At 45.2% G+C, this 18,228-nt stretch overlaps 2 protein-coding genes across 7 annotated transcripts in view; one reads left to right on the top strand and one right to left on the bottom strand.

Moving 5' to 3' along the window:
• LOC146080953 (dehydrogenase/reductase SDR family member 4-like) overlaps window positions 1-18,228 on the bottom strand; it is a 54,899-nt gene that overhangs the window by 36,613 nt on the left and 58 nt on the right. The window contains exons 1-4 of one of the 2 annotated variants that reach the window (XM_083188719.1): window positions 11,735-11,987; window positions 5,798-5,955; window positions 1,709-1,886; window positions 1,245-1,346 (exon numbers count right to left, since the gene is read on the bottom strand). In XM_083188719.1, coding sequence (XP_083044845.1) covers window positions 1,245-1,346; window positions 1,709-1,886; window positions 5,798-5,934 — 417 coding nt within the window. In that variant the 5' untranslated portion in view covers window positions 5,935-5,955; window positions 11,735-11,987. Of the gene's footprint in view, window positions 1-1,244; window positions 1,347-1,708; window positions 1,887-5,797; window positions 5,956-11,734; window positions 11,988-18,228 lie in introns of those variants that run through there. The other variant, XM_083188729.1, reaches the window with a different exon arrangement.
• AP1G2 (adaptor related protein complex 1 subunit gamma 2) overlaps window positions 11,781-18,228 on the top strand; it is a 38,515-nt gene continuing 32,067 nt past the window's right edge. Inside the window, exons 1-2 of one of the 5 annotated variants that reach the window (XM_083188697.1) lie at window positions 11,781-12,169; window positions 16,559-16,736. The gene's annotated coding sequence lies outside the window, so the exon portion shown is untranslated. Of the gene's footprint in view, window positions 12,341-16,479; window positions 16,523-16,558; window positions 16,737-18,228 lie in introns of all 5 variants that reach the window. The other 4 variants (XM_083188707.1, XM_083188678.1, XM_083188685.1 and 1 more) reach the window with 4 other exon arrangements.

Genomic DNA, 18,228 nt, shown 5'->3' with positions numbered 1-18,228 from the left:
TAGAGAAATACCACTCAACTTGTATCTTGAGCCAATCGAGAGATTGGTTCTCGACAGACATTATTAAACCCTGGGTTGCAATAGAACGAGCTCTTCTACTCCCCCTTCTCCTTCCAGATTTAATGAAATTACCTCTAGCAGTTTCCACACCCCAAACCAAGTCCTGTAAAGCGGTCCACACAACTCTTCTGGTATGGCATACAGATGGGGCAGGTCTCATCCTTTCTACCTATGGCGTGAGTTCCGCCAGCTGGCCATGGCGGGCCACGGCGCCCGCCATCGCAATACATTTTAAATGCTTGGCGATTCGCCGTGGCGTCTCTGGATGAGTGCAATACCAGTGATCATCCACCAGAAGTCACTTTTGAAAACCTCATTGCGCATGCGTAAAATTTGTGCTGCAGCACGTGTATGAAGCGCAGGAACTACAGTAAATAATTTATTGTCCCTGGCAAGCCTAGGCAGCGCCTCTCTCACACCGCCGGCACGAGCATGATCCCGTCTCTTTGGAGGAGAGTGGATCATGCTGACGCGGGCGGAGAGGCGCTGCATTTGTTTGACACGCAGGCGCGTCTCTGACGGACGCTCTTGCGACCCAGTTGCACAGACGTTCCAGTAATGAGACGCTTTTGCGTCTGAGTTTTTATTACGGCAGGGTACTACAGTAAAGTACTTTACTACTATTGTGCTGTGTCCAGCAAGCTATACTGTTCTATAGATAGTGTACACACTAATAAATAAAATTACATTGAATTGCGTACAGAATCATTACATTAAATTATACTGTACTGTATTGTACATAATGAATTATGGCGCAGTAAATAACACCCACCCCGGTCTCCACGCACTCAACACCCTAGAAACTGTACCATTGAAAGTATAGAAATGGAGGTGTGGCCACACCCCTTTCTGATTTTGGACCGATTTCTGACCCTCAGATGTTGGAGGGTAGGTCATAGGTGCTAAATCTCAGGAGTGAATGTGGAATTCATCAACACACACACAAGCTATCAAGTCAGGAGCGGTGTGTTTCAAACAACAACACCACACCTAACAAATAACAATCTCAGGTCTTTGGCACAGCATAAGATGAAATTTTACATCAATTTTGAAAATAAAAAAACCCCAAGGTTTTCCCGGGCAAGGTCGGGTGGGTCAGCTAGTAAATAATATTTACACAAAGGGTAGTGTATTATTATACATGGATTTGCTTGCAAAGATAAGTTAGTTAATGTTAAACTTACCTTATCCCAGACATCTTCAGTAGAGTCCAAAATGTTCCCAGCAAATGGGTTTACTGCAGCGTTAGAAACAAGGATGTCAACTCCTCCGAATTTCTGTACAGCCTAGAAAATACCATCACACTTTAAATATGGAAAACAAACTTACAGTGTAAAGGACTCCACCAATTTTTAAATACCATCCATAACCCCCACTTGTGTTTAAGCATCTCTATCCAACACCTTAACCTCTGCTACATAGTCATAATCACCTACCAATGATACATTATTGCTCTACTATGTACAACCCCACCCCTAATTTGTTTCAATTTGTTGTTACATGACATGACTGTCTCACTATTTACAATCTTCTCCACAAATGCCAACAACAGCCAGTGCAAATGAATGTACTTACAAAGGACAGTAAAAACATGATCTGTTAAGTTGTTGGTGAAAGTGCAAAGTGAAGCATTGAATCAAAATCTCACCGTATTTATTAGTCTTTCTCTGTCCTCGCTTTTCCCCACATGACACACTGTCCCTTCAACATCCAATCCTTGTTCTTTTAGTTCTCGCACTGCTTTATCCACATTTTGTTGCTTCCGACTACTCAGAAGAACCCTTGCTCCATCTTGAGCAAGTTTTTGGGCAATAGCCAAGCCGATCCTTTGAAAAAAAAAAGAACTATATTTTATCTTCCCTTAATTTCTATACAGGTAATTCTCTTTATAGGTAAAGTGACACACTAAGAAGACAAAAGTGTGTGGACACAGAGCAAATAGAACAATAATATTTTACTGAGGTCAGTACTTTGTAGGACCACCAAGTACAATGATAACTGCAAAGACCCTTCTACGACAAAATGTCCACAAGATCCTTGACAACAGCAGGTGGTATGTTTTCCAATTCCACCTTAAATGCAGTGACCAAATGTGACATTAAGAAGGTTGAGTTGGCCTAAAAAGCACCAGTCACTTCAATTTATACCAGAGGTTCTATATGGGGCAAAAATCTGGCCAGTCCATCAAGCTTATCTAATTTTTCTTATACCAGTCCCAATGCTGCCCTGGAAACATGACAGGTGGCATTGTCTTTCTTATAAAAACATTCACTGTTTCCTTAGAACGGCCACAATGTGGGGAGCAGAGTTATCAAGAACATCTCTATATTTCTCATAATGGGGCAGATGTACTAAGCCTGGTCAAGAGATAAAATGAAGATAAAGTGGAAGGAGATAATGCAACAGCCAATCAGCTATGTTTGAAATATGACAGTTGGGAGTTGATTGGCTGGTGAGCTATCTCCTTTCACTTTATCTCCAGTTTATCTCTTTGTCAGGCTTAATACATCTGCCCCAAGGTGACAATGCATTACAACTACTGGAACCATACTATACTATACCACATACATCTGATCTGAAGTGAAAATTGTGATATGTCACTCTAAAGGCCCCCATACACTAGGGCGACTTGTCCTTAGGACAAGTCGCCCCCGACTTCCCCCTGAGCTTCCCCGGCTGCTCCCCGGGGGAGCTTGATTAGATTGGCACTTGATGTGCCATTTTTTACATGTGATAAATCGTCTCGATTTATCACATGTAAAAAACCCGGGGAGCAGGGGGGGGGGGGGGCTACAGAGCAGGGCTGCTGGTGGGAGCAGGGGGGGCTGGGGACGCTGCGGGGGACACAGGCGGCATAGAGCCGGGCAGAGGGAGGCGCGAGCTGTCAGTGCTAGAAAAAAAAGCCTATACAATGAATGGGCAGCCTGTGATTGGCTGAGCGCTCTCTCAGCCAATTGCTGACTGGCTGAGAGAGCGCTCAGCCAATCACAGGCCGCCCATTCATTGTATGGGCTTTTTTTTTTTTTTCAGTACTGACAGCTCCCGGCTCCCCCTGCCCGGCTCTATGCCGCCTGTGTCCCCCGCAGCGTCCCCAGCCCCCCCTGCTCCCTCCACCGCCACACCTACCAACTAGGTCCCAAGTCGGGTGGTCGGACGTGCAGCAGGTCCGACCACCCGACGCAGATCCGATGCGCACGGGACCGCGCATCGGATCTGAGGGGACATCAAAACTAGCCGATTTTGGTCCGATTTCGGCCAGATCAGTCGGATCTGGCCGAAATCTGACCAAAATCGGCTAGTGTATGGGGGCCTTAACACTCAGCCCCATTGTTCCACTGTCCAGTTTATTCACTATTTACACCATCATAAATGCTGGGCTGAATTTTTCTTTGTGATAACAGGTTTATGGGAAGCTTTTCACACTCATACCTCCAATTGAGCAGCCTACGATGATCCCCTTTTTGAACTTGGTTAGCGCCTTCCGGGAAACCAATTTGTTAGCAAATTATCCAATGATTGGTGTACAAAGAAGAGATGCACAAAAACATGTCTGCTTCAGAACACCATTCCACTTGTGATGGGGTATCCAATCACTTTTGTCTGTATAGAGTACTAAGAATGTTTTAACAAAAGATATCTTGAGCAGTATGTAATAGCCTGAAATGTGCAGACTCTATGTATTTTGCCTTGTATATGACTGCTGCTTTAAAAATACCTGCACACTCACAGAAATACTAACACAGCCTCCACATCACAGGCTATTCCATATTGCCCCTTATCTGTATTCAATGTCACAAATAGCGTTAATTATAGCACCCTGTAACTGTCACAACCTATCCTGGCTAGGGTGTCTCTCTCTGCTATTGTGCAGCATACAAAGTATCACAGCACTAAAATACAGACCAAAGTGTGCTAGAAGCAACAGAGTAGAGAGTGACAGCCCAGGCTGGAAAGAAGAGCTGCGTGCAGGGCCGGTGCTAGGGTGTCCGGCGCCCTCCTGCAAACCATACATTTTGCGCCCTTTCACATTGCCATTGCAACAAGCTGCAGCCCGATTGTGGGAGTGTATGCAACATGCGATCATATGGAGGATCTCTGGTACATGTACATGTATGCATACATCATCTCAGTGCTGTGTCCGCAAAATGTTTGAGGCACTATAGGTACCCATACACGCTGCGAGAATCGCATACTTTATGGGCTAGATCACATCGCATCGCACAGCATGCATGCAATGTGTGTGCAATGCGATCCGAAAGCAGTACAAAAAGTATGTGCAGCACTCGGGACTGAGGGGGAAAGGAGGGGAGAGAAGGAGGAGATGGAAGAAGACGGGAGGAGATAGAGGGCGGGCGGAGTGTTGAGGACTGGCAGCAGCACACTGAGAAGAGGGAAGGAAGGGGAGGGGCGCTGCTGCCTGTTCGTCATTTAATTGACAGCTGACAGGCGCAAGGAGCAATGGGTAGGGGGCGGATCCGGACATGACATGTCATCCAGGCATTCACAGACAGCGCTACATGCCTCAGTGCAAGTGTCCCTGAGGAAGAGGAGGCAGGTCGCAGGAAGAGCACAGTGTGTGCACGGTGCAGGGAGATGCTCAGCCTCTCCATACTGCCGCCCGCTGTTAGACAGGTGCTACGGGCGGCGTGCAGGAGGCAGTGACAGTGAGGGCTGAGGCAGCTTTAGCAGAGCAGGGAGGGAGACAGCGCCTTTTCAGCATGGCGCCTCCCTGCTTTGCAGGAGCTGCTGAGTGGGTAGCGCCGGCCCTGGCTGCGTGGGTTGTCATAGGTACAGGGTGCTAGAATAAACACGTACTAAGACCTGATCCTAACTGTAGTCCTATACCAGCTCAAGTACTGTATTCCTGCATTGATGCAATAATATAATATGTTTTACCATTTGCCAATAGGCCTAATAGAATAAAACATTAGAATATCAAATTGCTGTTTATAGCCACTTACATAAATCTGAATATTTATATGCACAGATTTCAGTAAACAAGTAAAATATATGTCACAGTTTTGTGTAGGATAAGTGAACATTTTTTCTCATTTCTAAATTCTATACTTAGAACCCTAAAGTATTTTTTTGGGGGGAATAGAAAAGTTTATTACTTTAAATAAAAAGAAAGTGTGGCACCAAACAGTTATATATTACTGTACATGAAGTAAAGCGCACAGTGAGTATTACCTTTTATTATGCTTGGAAAGCCAGAGCATTGTATTCTGTTATTGACTGCCTTTATCCACTTAACATATAGGGGTATACGCAATCTCAAATGGCAAGCTATGACAGGGAGCAGTCCGATAGCTCGCGGGTCAGTATTCAACTGACCCCCCCTTTACTCCTTGTTTCCGCCTCGCTGGTTCTTTTCAGCGAGGTGGAAACGGCGAGTGCGGGTGCGGCTTGCTGCATTTGCAGCGAACTTCACTGTATCGGGAAATATTTCTAGTTGAACATTTATTCACTTCCTCTATGAATAAATGTGTACCATGTACCAGACGTGCCCAAGTGTAATGCTGCTTTTTTTGCTATTACTGTATATTATGATAAATGAAAAAAGCTCCCCCTCCCCCTTTTTTCTGCATATCCTGCCTCCAATATATAGTGCGGTCACTGCTACGATAATATAGAAAATGGCTTCTAGAATGACAAGTGTATCGCTTAACATTCTAAAAACAACAAGGTTCATACAGAAAACAATCAAATGCAACAGAAGTGTCAGAATGTGAATTACCCTTCTGTTGATGCTGTTACCAGTGCAACTTTGCCTTGAAGTTTGGGAGTCTGAACCCCCTTTGCACTATACATCCTGTAAGATCCTCTAAGACCAGCAGATGAAGGGAGCAAACGGTGCAAGGATGTGCGAAGCATGGAGCAGAGTGGACTGTGCACCTAATGAAAACAGAAGGCAGGAGCATACTGTAGGTAAAAGTTCAAAGTACAATGTACATGCAGTATCAGTACACACACACACACACACACACACACACTAAAGCCCCCCATCGACTAGACAGATTTGGCCTGTTTTCATCAGATTCAGATGGATCTGATGAAAAAAGGCCAAATCTGAGCTTGAGGGGCTGAACAGGAGGGTGAGTGTGGATATTTACTTTTATGGACTATGCACCACAGGCCAATCAGTCAAACATAATGGATGACCATCGATATGAAAGCTATCGATGGTCATCCATTGCATAGTTTTACACTATCGATGGCCAGTTGCACTTTGCCATCGATGGCAACCATCAATGGCAAACAATGGCCATCCCTAATATAATTGTCCAAGGGAAACCACACCTCCATCTACCCCAGACTCTTCTAACTTGTAATCGGATTTCCATGAGCTCTGCATTTAGCATGAGAGGACTATTGTTACAGTGATCAATTATGTTATTGCAGCCAGCTATGGACCTACTGGCAATGCTGACCATACAATACAAACGGATTTAGTAGCATAAGGAGCACAGGGGCAGATTTTTTAAGCTCGTCGAAGTGTCTGGTTTTTATCACCAGCCAATCAGCTCCTAACTGTGAAGTTACAGGCTTGGCTTGAAAAATGACAGGTAGGAGTTGATTGGCCGGTGATAAAAACCAGACACTTTATCACTTCACTGATCTTAATAAATCTACACCACAGTCTCAATTAGATAACTATAGTCTGTTTGCGGGCCGACTGGTCTCCAAAAACATGGCCGCCGGCCTCCTGCTCTGAGGACATGTCTAGTGCAGGAGGCCGCTACAGAGAGTGGGGCTGTGGACTGTCTGTGTTCCACCTTACTTCCGGCCTGTGCATTCCCCGTGCTGCAGTCCGCCTAGGTGACTGTCCGGCGTCAAGGTCAGTTAAGAGGGACTGTACAGGCAGAGCAGCCTGTGGAGTCCCGTTATTATACAGGGGGAGCAGCCTGTGGGGGTCCTATTATTATACAGGGGGGCAAACTGTTGTGTCCTGTTATTATTATAAGACAGGTGGAGTTGCCTGTGGTGTCATGATATTATACAGGGGAGCAGCCTGTGGTGTCCTATTATTGTTTTTTTTTTTTTTTTCATTTAATGATGCTCTGGACTTGCGCCCCGACTAAAAGTTGGCAGCCAGCCCCTGGAAGCAATGTATGTGGATCAGTTCTAGGTACTATAACTTCTCAGGAGATGGTACAACATCTCACCAAGCAAGGAATATAAATAGCTTTAACATTGAAAAACATTTTTTTTAAATCTATTTGACACTTGGAACTTGTACTGTATTTACTGGCTTGTGCCATCTGCTGGTTACATGTATGCAAGTGGTACATGCATTATTTCTATTGGGTCAGACTTTCAGCTGTCAGGTAGCAGAAGCATAGCAACACCTGGATCGCACCTCACGGAGCCAACCACACTCGTCTAGAATATGTGCAGCTTTCTGTCATATATGAATTGAATTTGGGCATAGATAAAATCAATTATTATTTCAAATGACAAATTCTGGCTTAACATACTGTATGCATTACAAGTTTATTTATACCCCTTTTACACCGCCGAAAAATCCGGGTCAGCGGCGGGTTAGACCCGGATCTTCGGCGGTGTAAATCCCTAACGCCTTGTCCCTTTACACGGGACTTCTACCCAGGTCCTGACCTGGGTAGAACACGGCTAGGACCTGGGTAGAGGGCGGTGTAAATGGGAACGCCGGGTCGGATGACCCGGCTCCCATTTACCTGAATAATGAACGTCCAACCTGCGGACCGCAGCGTCTGCAGGTTGGACGGATTGTCAGTCTGACACTGACAGCAGGCGCTGCTGTCTGCTATACTCTGCAGACAGCAGCGGCGGCGGGGGAGGGAGGTGAACGGATGCCTGTGTGCGGCATCCATTCACCTCCTGTCCAATGACGGGGGTGTGCGCGGGGACTGGGGGCAGCCTAGCAGCTTACCTTAGTGCTGGGCTGCCCCCAGCAGCGTTCCGGGTACGGCGGCGTCGATCGGCGCTTGAAGATGACATCGCGCTGTCATCTTCAAGCACCAGGAAGGGGCGGGAGGGGGGCGTTTAAGCCCGTCCGGTGTAAATGCCCCTAAACGTCGGGTCGCACCCGGCTTCAACCAGGGTCCAAAAAGCCGGGTGCGACCCGGCGTTTTGGTCTAAAAGGGGTATTAGTAACAGTTTCTTATATAGCGCACACATATTACACAGCGCTTTACAGAGTATCATTGAACATTCCCATCTGTCCCTGCCCCAGTGAAGCTTTCAATCTATATTCCCTACCACATGTACAGGCACACAGACATTCTAGGGTTAGTTTGTTGGGAGCCAATTAGCCTACCAGTATATTTTTGGATTGTGAGAGGAAATCGCAGTACCCGGAGGAAACCCACGCAAGCACGGGGAGAATATACAAACTCTGCACAGTTAGGGCCAATTTACTATGGGATGGGAGTTCTATTAAAAAGGTGATGTTGCTCATAGCAACCAATTGTATTCTATTTATTATCTTATAGAATGTGCTAAATAAATAAGTAGTAGAATCTGATTGGTTGCTACGGGCAACATCCCAACTCACATCTACTTCCTGAGAAAGTTGAAGGTCCCTAATTAGGGACCTTCAAAAACACTTGCACAGGATGGGTGGGATTCAATTGTTTTATTGTGGTCGCAGCCATCATAGTGCTATTCAATTGTTTGTGCGGGATGCAGTCAATATCCAAAAAGGGTCAAAATCCCGAATGGGTCATAATACCGACAAGGACAAAATCCCGACAAGGTCAAAATCCTGACATTTAAAATCCCTACAAGGACAAAATCCCAACATTTAAAGTCCCGACAAGGTCAAAATACCGACATATAGAATGTACAGGTCAAACAGTCAACATGACTTTCCGTCGACAGGTCAACATGGGTTTTTTCACTGTTTTTTGACCCGACATGTGCCGACAGGCGGTATTTCATGCCCTACCATCCACTAGGGCGTGGTGGGAGAATAAAATAGTGCGCCGAGCGCAGCGAGGCACCCTGCCCGAAGCATTGCAAGCGAAGCGAGCAATGTGAGGGGCTGCGGTTCACTTCCAACTGTGTCCATGTCGACTGTGTCGACATTCGGGTAAAAAAACTGTGAAAACCCCCATGTCGACCTCGCGACCTGTCAACGGAAAGTCATGTTGACAGTTTCACCTGCACATTCTATATGTCGGTATTTTGACCATGTCTGTATTTTAAATGTCGGGATTTTGTCCTTGTCGGGATTTTAAATGTCGGAATTTTGACCTTGTAGGTATTATGACTCATTCGGGATTTTGACCGTCGGGATTTCCTACCGAATCCGTTTGTGCCAAACAATGCGACTGCTGTAGGCGCCCATTTTATCTGCTAAAAACCTCCTGAGGTGGTGCACCAACATATGTTAAGTTTAATTTTAATGTGAAAGCAATTGCCATGTTTATAGTTCTGAGTGATAACGTAGGATTTGATACAATCTTAAATGCATTGATCAATGTATGAACTTATGGTGTGTACACACGGTGCAATTTAACCTTTGATTTTGACTATATAGTTAAAATCAAATTTGTATTGCATAGACACCGAATGTAGATTGAACATGTTTTTAAGCTTTCGATCCCGATTCAATGCCGATGCGTGTTCCTGTTCAGGTGAAATTGAAAAGCCAAATAGACAGTGCAGCAATGACTATATAGTGCAGAGTGAATGTAGATAGTATACATTGTATGTAATTAGTACATAGTTAGCAAAGATTGCATAGCAATTGAATCTTGATTGAGGTGAATTGTTCTCTACAATGCCCTAACATGCCTATAATCTCTAGAACTATTCCGTTCATCATCTAGTTTTCTAGTGTAACGTGACCGGTCTAGTTGTTCTCATCGACTTTTGTGGTTGACTGAAGTTTCTATTTGAAAATTATACTCACTAGTTACAGCTTGTCTCATTAATCCACACGTCAAGAGCAGGAATGGACAATAATCTTCTAAAATGTGAGCAAATATCAACAAAATTATCTCCTCAACTGTACATAATTTACTCATCCTTGGGCTGGCCAATCAGAGAAGGGCATGGCTAATGCTGCGTACAAACTAGCAGTAATATTGGTTGATCAATTGATTGGCCTATATCATTTAGTGGTTGGCTTTTGTGTACAAGGGCATGGTTCACAGACATAGAGTTGGCTGTGCATCACAGCTGATGGACAATATATCTACAGATATATCGGCATATTGTGCTGTGTGCACAGGTGATCTGCCAACAGCCGATACACCCGCCCAAGGTGATGGCGATGATTAACAGATCAACTGGGAGGGAGCATGTAAATATCCTCACCCAGCTGTGACATCAGTCACAACGGATCGGGGAAGGGGGTATGGACAAAATGCTGCCTGATCCATCCAGAGATATTTCTGCAGATAAATTCAATGGAGAGCAAAGCTTATAGTGTGTACACACGGTGAGACTTTTCCTTTGATTTTGACTATATACTTAAAATCGATTTGATATTAAAAATTTTTTGCAACATTCGATATTGATGCATGCTCCTGTGTATTATAAATCGAATAGAAAAGTAGACTTGCCAGGCAAGACTACATAATATAAATCTAAAGTGAAAGTCGAAAAGCAGTAGAGAAATCAAATAGGCCAAATCAAATCGAAAACCAGGTTTCACTGTCTGTACACACTGGGAGTACCAGTGACCTCCAACTGCTTATCTTGTAACATAAATAAATTACACAAATTCAATCATTTAATTTGCATACTTCCTTCATTATGGAGTAAATAGAGAAAGAAGAGAGCACTATCTACAACATTGATGGTCATCCATTGCATAGTATTACACAATCGATGGCCTGTTGCACTTTTGCCATCGATGGCAAAGGCAACAATGGCCATCCCTAACTGCGTCCACTCGTCGCCTCTCTGCACCCCCCGCCCGCCACTCTTCGTCCCCCCCGCCGGCTCCCACTATCCCCCAAGCCTGGCTCCGGGGCTACACATAACATTTATCGGTACTTGTTTCCTAGCACAGCGCCCTCAATTTTGATCATAGTAAATCTTATACAATCGCATGCAATATAGCGGCATGCAATGCGATTTTTCATTGTACAAGCACCCTGATGGGTGCTTACAATGTTAAATGCACCCCCATTGTCAACGCCACCCCCACTATCAACGTAAACCAGAAGCGTGCGGAGCGCATAACCCCACTATCCACGTCGGCATGGAGTTGATTTTAGATAGTGTGGCGAGCGGAAACGGATTACTTTATATGTATTCCGCCTCCGCTCGCCACACTTTGCACTCGCCACACTATCTAAAATCAACTCCACGCCAACGTGGTTAGTGGGGGTATGAAAAGTTCGGAGGACATTTGGAATCGGGACAAATCGGATCAAATCTCACTAGTGTATGGGGGGCCTTTATTGTGTTGAACAAGAGTATTGATGTTCTGAAGAAGTTTATTCTAACCCAGGAGCTCTGAAGTTCCAAACTTGAGCCCCGTCCACATTCTTATATCTCTAATTGCAGTCTTTAGAACTAGATCTATTTAATTAAAAATATGCTTGGCAAGTTAAAACTAATATGCCCAGAACGCATATACAGACTTATGTACATATATTATGTAGAATATATATATATATATATATATATATATATATATATATATGACCTATTTTTTCTGTCATTCTTTACAGACCTGGTGGGGCCTGGGGGAACGCGTCGCCGGAGAGGCTGATAGCTGGGTCAGACTGAGAACAGTGTTCAGGGCGGGACCGGCACTTCCTGTCCGTCTTAAAAATGAACGTCAAGACCCACAGCACCGGGCCGACAAAGCGGTCCGGTTTTTACCCATACCCAGCGGCAGCGCATACACATGTGGAAGGGGGAACTGCTGGCAATGACAATGTAAAACCCAATTCCACACTTTGTTATGGGTAGAATTGGCAACAGCTCAAGACTCTCTGGTCGCAGCTCCCTGGTCACATCACACGGTATAATCTGTCTCCACCTGCCGGACGCTCACTGCAACTGCTGCCGCCTCCATGATGGGGGCGACAAGGGCTCAGAAGAAAACATCAGAAAATAATGAATCATGATACCTGCTGGGGGGAGTGTGCGATCCTAATTAAGGGTATTATAGAATTCTCCACATTGGTTATGCATAGGGTGGCGAGCAAACGGTCTTCCTTAGAATTAAATCCCCAGTAATGGCGGCTGGCAAACTGTGTACAGCTCTGTTAATGAATATGCTCGTTTTTTAATTCTCTTACTGGTTCAGTGAACCAATCGCATGGGATGCAGAGTAAGTAACTACAGATTTAGGGTCTCGATGTACTAATTTTTGAAGATAAAATACCAGCCAACTAGTTCCTTGCTTTTTAGTTTCCAAACATCCTGTAACATGGCAGTTAGAAGCTAATTGGCTAGTACTTTATCCCTCTCCAAGACTGGAGGTGTACCGGTTTTTTTTTGCCTAGGTGAAAAACTCAGCACGATGAAAAGACATGTGGATCAGTGAATTACTCGCCAAACTATGGCCAGTATTCAATGCCGGTGCGAGCGGCCGGCGAGGGGGTTAAACTGCGAGGATCACAGAAAACCAGTGATCCTCGCAGTTTAACCCCCGCGCCGGCCGCTCGCACTATGCAATGTTCCGGAGGAATCCTCACCGTCACAGAACGGCGAGGATTCCCCTAAACTGCAAGAGCCGCGGCTAGTGCAGCAAACTCGCTGTAATTAGCCTCGGCTCTCGCAGCTTTTGGAGGCACATTCGCAAATTCCCCCTCGCTCAAAAAACGGAGCGAGGGGGAATTTACGAATGAGGGGGGTCAGTTGAATACTGACAGGGTGAGCGGTGACTGCGAGCAAAAAGTCCTGCTCGCAGTCACCGCTCGCCCACGGCATTGAATATATGCCTATGTGTTTTTGGCAAAATGGCAGGTGTTTTCATCCAGTTTTTAGGAAGTTTTTGTTGATGCAGTTGACCTACAACTAAGTGAAACAGTGGCATTACTACAATGCAGCGCCACCACTGCTACTTGGCTGCGGTGACCAGTCCCCACACTCCTCCTGGCTCAGCTCCTGCTATATTGTAAAATCTCCCAGACAAAATGTCCGCCGCTTTACAGGAGACCGTTTTTTTTGGATGCTAGCGGAGGCCGCCGCATCCTCTAGCATCCAAAAAAAAGGTCTGCTTTAAGGGGGCAGACATTTTTTCTGGGAGATTTTTCATTATAGCAAGAACTGAGCGCAGAGGCTGCACGGGGACCGGTCACGGCAGAGAAGTAGATCTGCATGTCCGGGTTAGAGGCAGCGGCAACTAGTGTAATGCTGGCAGCAGCGGAACAATAGCCCCCGCAGACCACCAGCGCCCACACTTTACTCAGCACCTCCTTGCCGCTGCAGGGTCTGTGGAGCTATTGTTACGCCACTGAAGTGAAACGGCATTGATGAAAATTGAATACACAGGGATAAGAAACCTGTAGGGTTACCACCTTTGTGTTGAGAGATTCCCGGACAGTGGCCCGCCCCTTGACACACCCACATCCCACCCATTAACTAACCCCCAGCCCTGCCCCTTGACCCACCTTATGTTTTTTTTAACCCTTGCTTCAATTCTTGATTTTGCACACCGTAATGCTCATTACATGTTACGCCACACACCGCAGTGTTAATTACACGATACGCCACACACCGCAATGCCCATTACATGTTACGCCACACACCGTGATGCTCATTACACATTATGCCCCACACCGTGATGCCCATTACACATTATGCCCCACACCGTGATGCCCATTACACTTTATGCCACACACCGAGATGCTCATTACACATTACTCCAGGGCTAGACAAATGTGTCTAAAACAGGGATGCGCTCCAAAAATATAGACCGTAATGCCTATTGCATGTCACACACATATTTTACCATAATTCCCATTACACCTTATGCCACACACCGTAATGCCCATTACACATTATGACACACGTCGTAATACCTATTACACCACACGCCATTATGCCCATTACATGTTATACCAAACACCGTAATACAAATTACACATTATGCCACACGCTGTAATGCCATTACATATAATACCACAAGCCATAATGCCTATAACATATTTTGCCACATAAGTGCCGCTTACCTCTGCTCTTTGCTACGGGTTTCATGCTCGTTGCTACAGGAATCATGCTCAATGCCAGGGGTATTAGCTAAATGCCAGGGGTTACTTGCTCATTGCCAAGGGGAGTGATATGCTTGTTGCCATGGGGGAGGTGAGGGTGACAGCGACAGGCAGCTGGGCAGAGAACGTAGAGCAGGTCTGCCCTTTACGCTGCAGGTTACATTATGCAGCGCTGCACGCCACACACAGGGCAGACTCACACAGTCAGCTTGCCTGGGCTGGAGCCTCTAGAGCAGGCAGCACTACACACTGCCCTTCCCCTGCCAGTTCCTACTTACTAGTAGTTTCAGTGTGCTCGGTTATGATGCAGAGGCACACTGGGACTGGTAGTACAGTAGTTGCCGCTGGACACTGAGAGGCAGCGGCAAGCCTGACGCAGTGGCAGTCAGCCTAAATTCAAATGGCGCCGGGAGGGAAGAAGACCACCGGGTCACGAGTATAACCGCCTGTAGGGATGGCCATCGTTGCCATTGCCATCGATAGCAATTCTGCAACTGGCCATCGATAGTGCTTAACTATGCAATGGATGACCATCGATATTTTTACATATCGATGGTCATCCATTGTATTTGATTGATTGGCATGTGGGCCAATCAAAATATGGAGGGCGGGGCTTCGCGGGTGTCAGGGGGCGGAGCTATGCTCCTTGTCCCAGCACTTTGAAAAAAAAAAAGCAAAACATAGTTTTGCTATTCCATCGATGGAGGGAAACCATCTGGTTCTCCCCCATCGATGGCAAAAGTATTCGACATCGGCCAAAACCATCGATGATTTCGAATCATCAATGGTCGATGGCCATCCCTAGCCCCCTGCCCCAGCATCCTTGAGGAGCTTCTGTCTTCTACGCATGTCCTGGAAAGAGCCTGCCCAGGCTGTGCCTGCTGTGGGCTATGCATTACTTACGCACAGGCTGATTCACCAACCCGGGCCGGCTGCAGGCTGCGTGCACACACAGTGACAGCATGCGTCTTTCAGTCACAGGTATGAGCGAGAGGTGCGATCCCGAGCCGCTGCAATCATCACAGTGAGTATTGTCTACTGCAGTGTCAGTGCAGTGTGTCAGGCAGCGACATGGTTGGATGACAGTCAGACCAAGACTACAGTGAGGTGTCGGCTGCTGTGTGCCTTGTTCTTGGACATTGTATAGTCCGGAAACACCACCATTCTGGACATTGGGCTTAATTACTGGATTGTCTGGAGTAATCCCGGACGCGTGGTAACCCTAGAATCATGCTGTTTTTTTTTTCTTTTGTGCAAATAGTTTTTATTGATAGTATATTATTTTCAATCATACATAACACAGAAACATGCCATTGTATAAGGCAGCCAAAAAAATGAGACAAATGAAATAACCCCTTTTAGGGGTAAAATTACTAAAGTTTGTAGGTGATGTTGTCCATAGCAACCACACAGATTAACCTCTTGTTTTTAGAAGATTATGTAAATGTACCCTTAGTACAGAGACGTTTCAGTTATATTGCAATCAAATACTCCTTGCTGATCACTCGGCTCATATCTGGAAGATGCTCGTCCACTGGTTTCCATCCACAGATACAAATGTTGCCATTAGTATTGGGTTTGCTATTTACGAGATATCCATATGATACAGGCTTCCTCTCTTCATACACACAACTCAGAATATCGCAGAACTCAAGCTACAATCCAGTGCCACTACCATAAGATGATAGTTCCATGCAATTGCATTGTCGCCACCCAGTCACGCCCCAAAGAGGTAAATAGTGGCAGCTTTATTTTTACACTTCAGTTTAGATTTCCGTTTGAACACACCCACCCAAATATAAAGCTGGGTACACACCTAAAGATTTATTCGTTCAATCTGTATGGTGGGAACAAAAATCTGGTAATGGATGAAAGCATTAAACGATCAACCTTTGCTCCCAAACCCTGGAAAACAGACAGTGGTTGTTCAGACAAATTGGGTAAATCCATTTGATTTAACACATTTATCCATTTTCCAGCATTTTGGAGTGAATGGTTGATTGTCATATGCTCCCATATATTACCAGATTTGTTTTCCCGGATTGGACAGATGAATCCTTAGGTGTGTACCCAGTTCACTCTCTGCGCATGTAACATTTGCCCCAACTGTAGTGGGCATGGTTTTGCCCATTTTGAGAGCAAATTTGCCCTGCTGAAGTCTGAATTAGGCCCTGCATGCTCGATTAGTGCCAGATTAGGGTATATTGTGTAATTAGCTTTCCTAGACTGAAATCTGAAACTGTCTTATGTACAGGGATGACATCATGAATTGAAACGTTCAATAACAATTTTCTAAGGTGTGTCTTAGCATCTTATTGTATTATTACTTGTAGATCTGTTCACCTATAATTACCTTACTTTTGACATGGAAGTGAATATGAATGGACGGTTACAATCATCACCCGATTGGGGATAGTAGCAGAAGATGATGACGATGTAACTGTGGAAGGCAATGATCTGACTCTTATGTTAGTAAGGACCAGGCTGCATATGACCAGTGCACTGGCATGGGTATGAATACATTCCAGTTTGCTGCATTAAAGTAATGCATACCTTTGGTTTGAAGTGATTATCCTGCTGTATGAGGATTTTTGCCAGTTGTGTAACTAGAAATTTTGCATCCCCCTGCCCAAAAAGTTTCTGGCGCCTCCCCCATAGATTATTAGAATTTTTATCATACATGCTAATTGTTAGGGGTTTCATGCTCATTGCTAAGGATTTCATTCAATTTGCCATGGGTTAAATGCATGCCAGTGCGCCAGCTTTCCTGGAATACCGGCCCTATCTGGTAACGTTATACGAACTGTGCTTTTCTGACAGAGGCTAGAGGTCCAGTAGGAACACTAGCATATGCATACATCTAGGTGGCGGACATTTTTGTGACTTCCTTGGTGCGGTCATTTTCAGCAGATTCCATGAGGACGACCAGGCTGCACAGAATCTGCGTAAAATATTCGCCACCACTTGGTAGGCGCTGGCTATTGATATCACTTCAATTCTGGGACAGGTGCACATGGCATTGGTGTGTTTAAGTGAGTTAAGGGCGGACCGGCATTTCTAGGGGTGGTGTACCTCTCCAAACTGATATGACCATAAACCTGCTGTGAACCAAATCCAAAATCATAAATGTTCTCAGACATTTGATAATAAATAAATAGACTAATGCATAGGTGCAAAAAGCTAAAACCATCTTTGTTCATTTAAGTTTAAATAGTTACAGTATAACTCACCATTCACCTTATTATTAATAAAAAGAACAATAGTAAAGTTTAGACTTCCAATCAGTGAATCTGTAAGCACATACGAGTTTTTGAGGAGACCTCCAGTTAGCGCTGGTGTCCCAAACTTGAACTTGCAAATATGTAGCTGGCCTCCACTAGGAATGTGGCCCCTTAAGATGAGAACTGCAGGCAACAGCGGACATCTTTGTCATTTGGTTGGAGAAACATAATGTAGCCAACCATCTATCACTGCCTGTCATTCTAAAGGCTGTTCGATGCCCAATTGAATATTGATGGCATTTTATATTGGTAATTGGGAGGCTAGGATGATGTTTCTGGAGGAGACAGCCTTTAGAGGACAAAGGGCCTGATTTAGAGTATCACATTAAGCAGTAGCAGCCTCTACTGCTAAATTGTGCTAATGCAGCAGGAGGCATCTTGTGTAAATAGACGCCTCCTGCAAGCGTCTGTGATCCACTGCTGCACCCAAAGCTGCATCCGTCAGATTACTAGCCATCAGCCATATGAAGGCTGTCAATTGTAGGCTTGTGTGGTCAGGAAACCTGTGTTACAAGATGCAGATCCTGGCTACAGCATGCATACAAAACTGTTTCCGTCTCCGCTATCTGCTTCCCAAATGGCTGCAGCATGTCAGTCATGTTGGGGTGCTTTCAGATAGAGGTTGGTACAGTACAGCTCCTGTGCATCCGATGATATGAAAACATTGGGTCTAAGTAAACCATCGGGTCTAAGTAAAACTATGCATCAGAACCAATACTGTA

The sequence above is a fragment of the Crinia signifera genome, chromosome 1 (assembly GCF_055691185.1).
Source record: "Crinia signifera chromosome 1, ASM5569118v1, whole genome shotgun sequence".
Classification (NCBI taxonomy): domain Eukaryota; kingdom Metazoa; phylum Chordata; class Amphibia; order Anura; family Myobatrachidae; genus Crinia; species Crinia signifera.
Note: the sequence above shows the minus strand (reverse complement) of the source record. Positions and strands in the feature narration are given on the sequence as shown.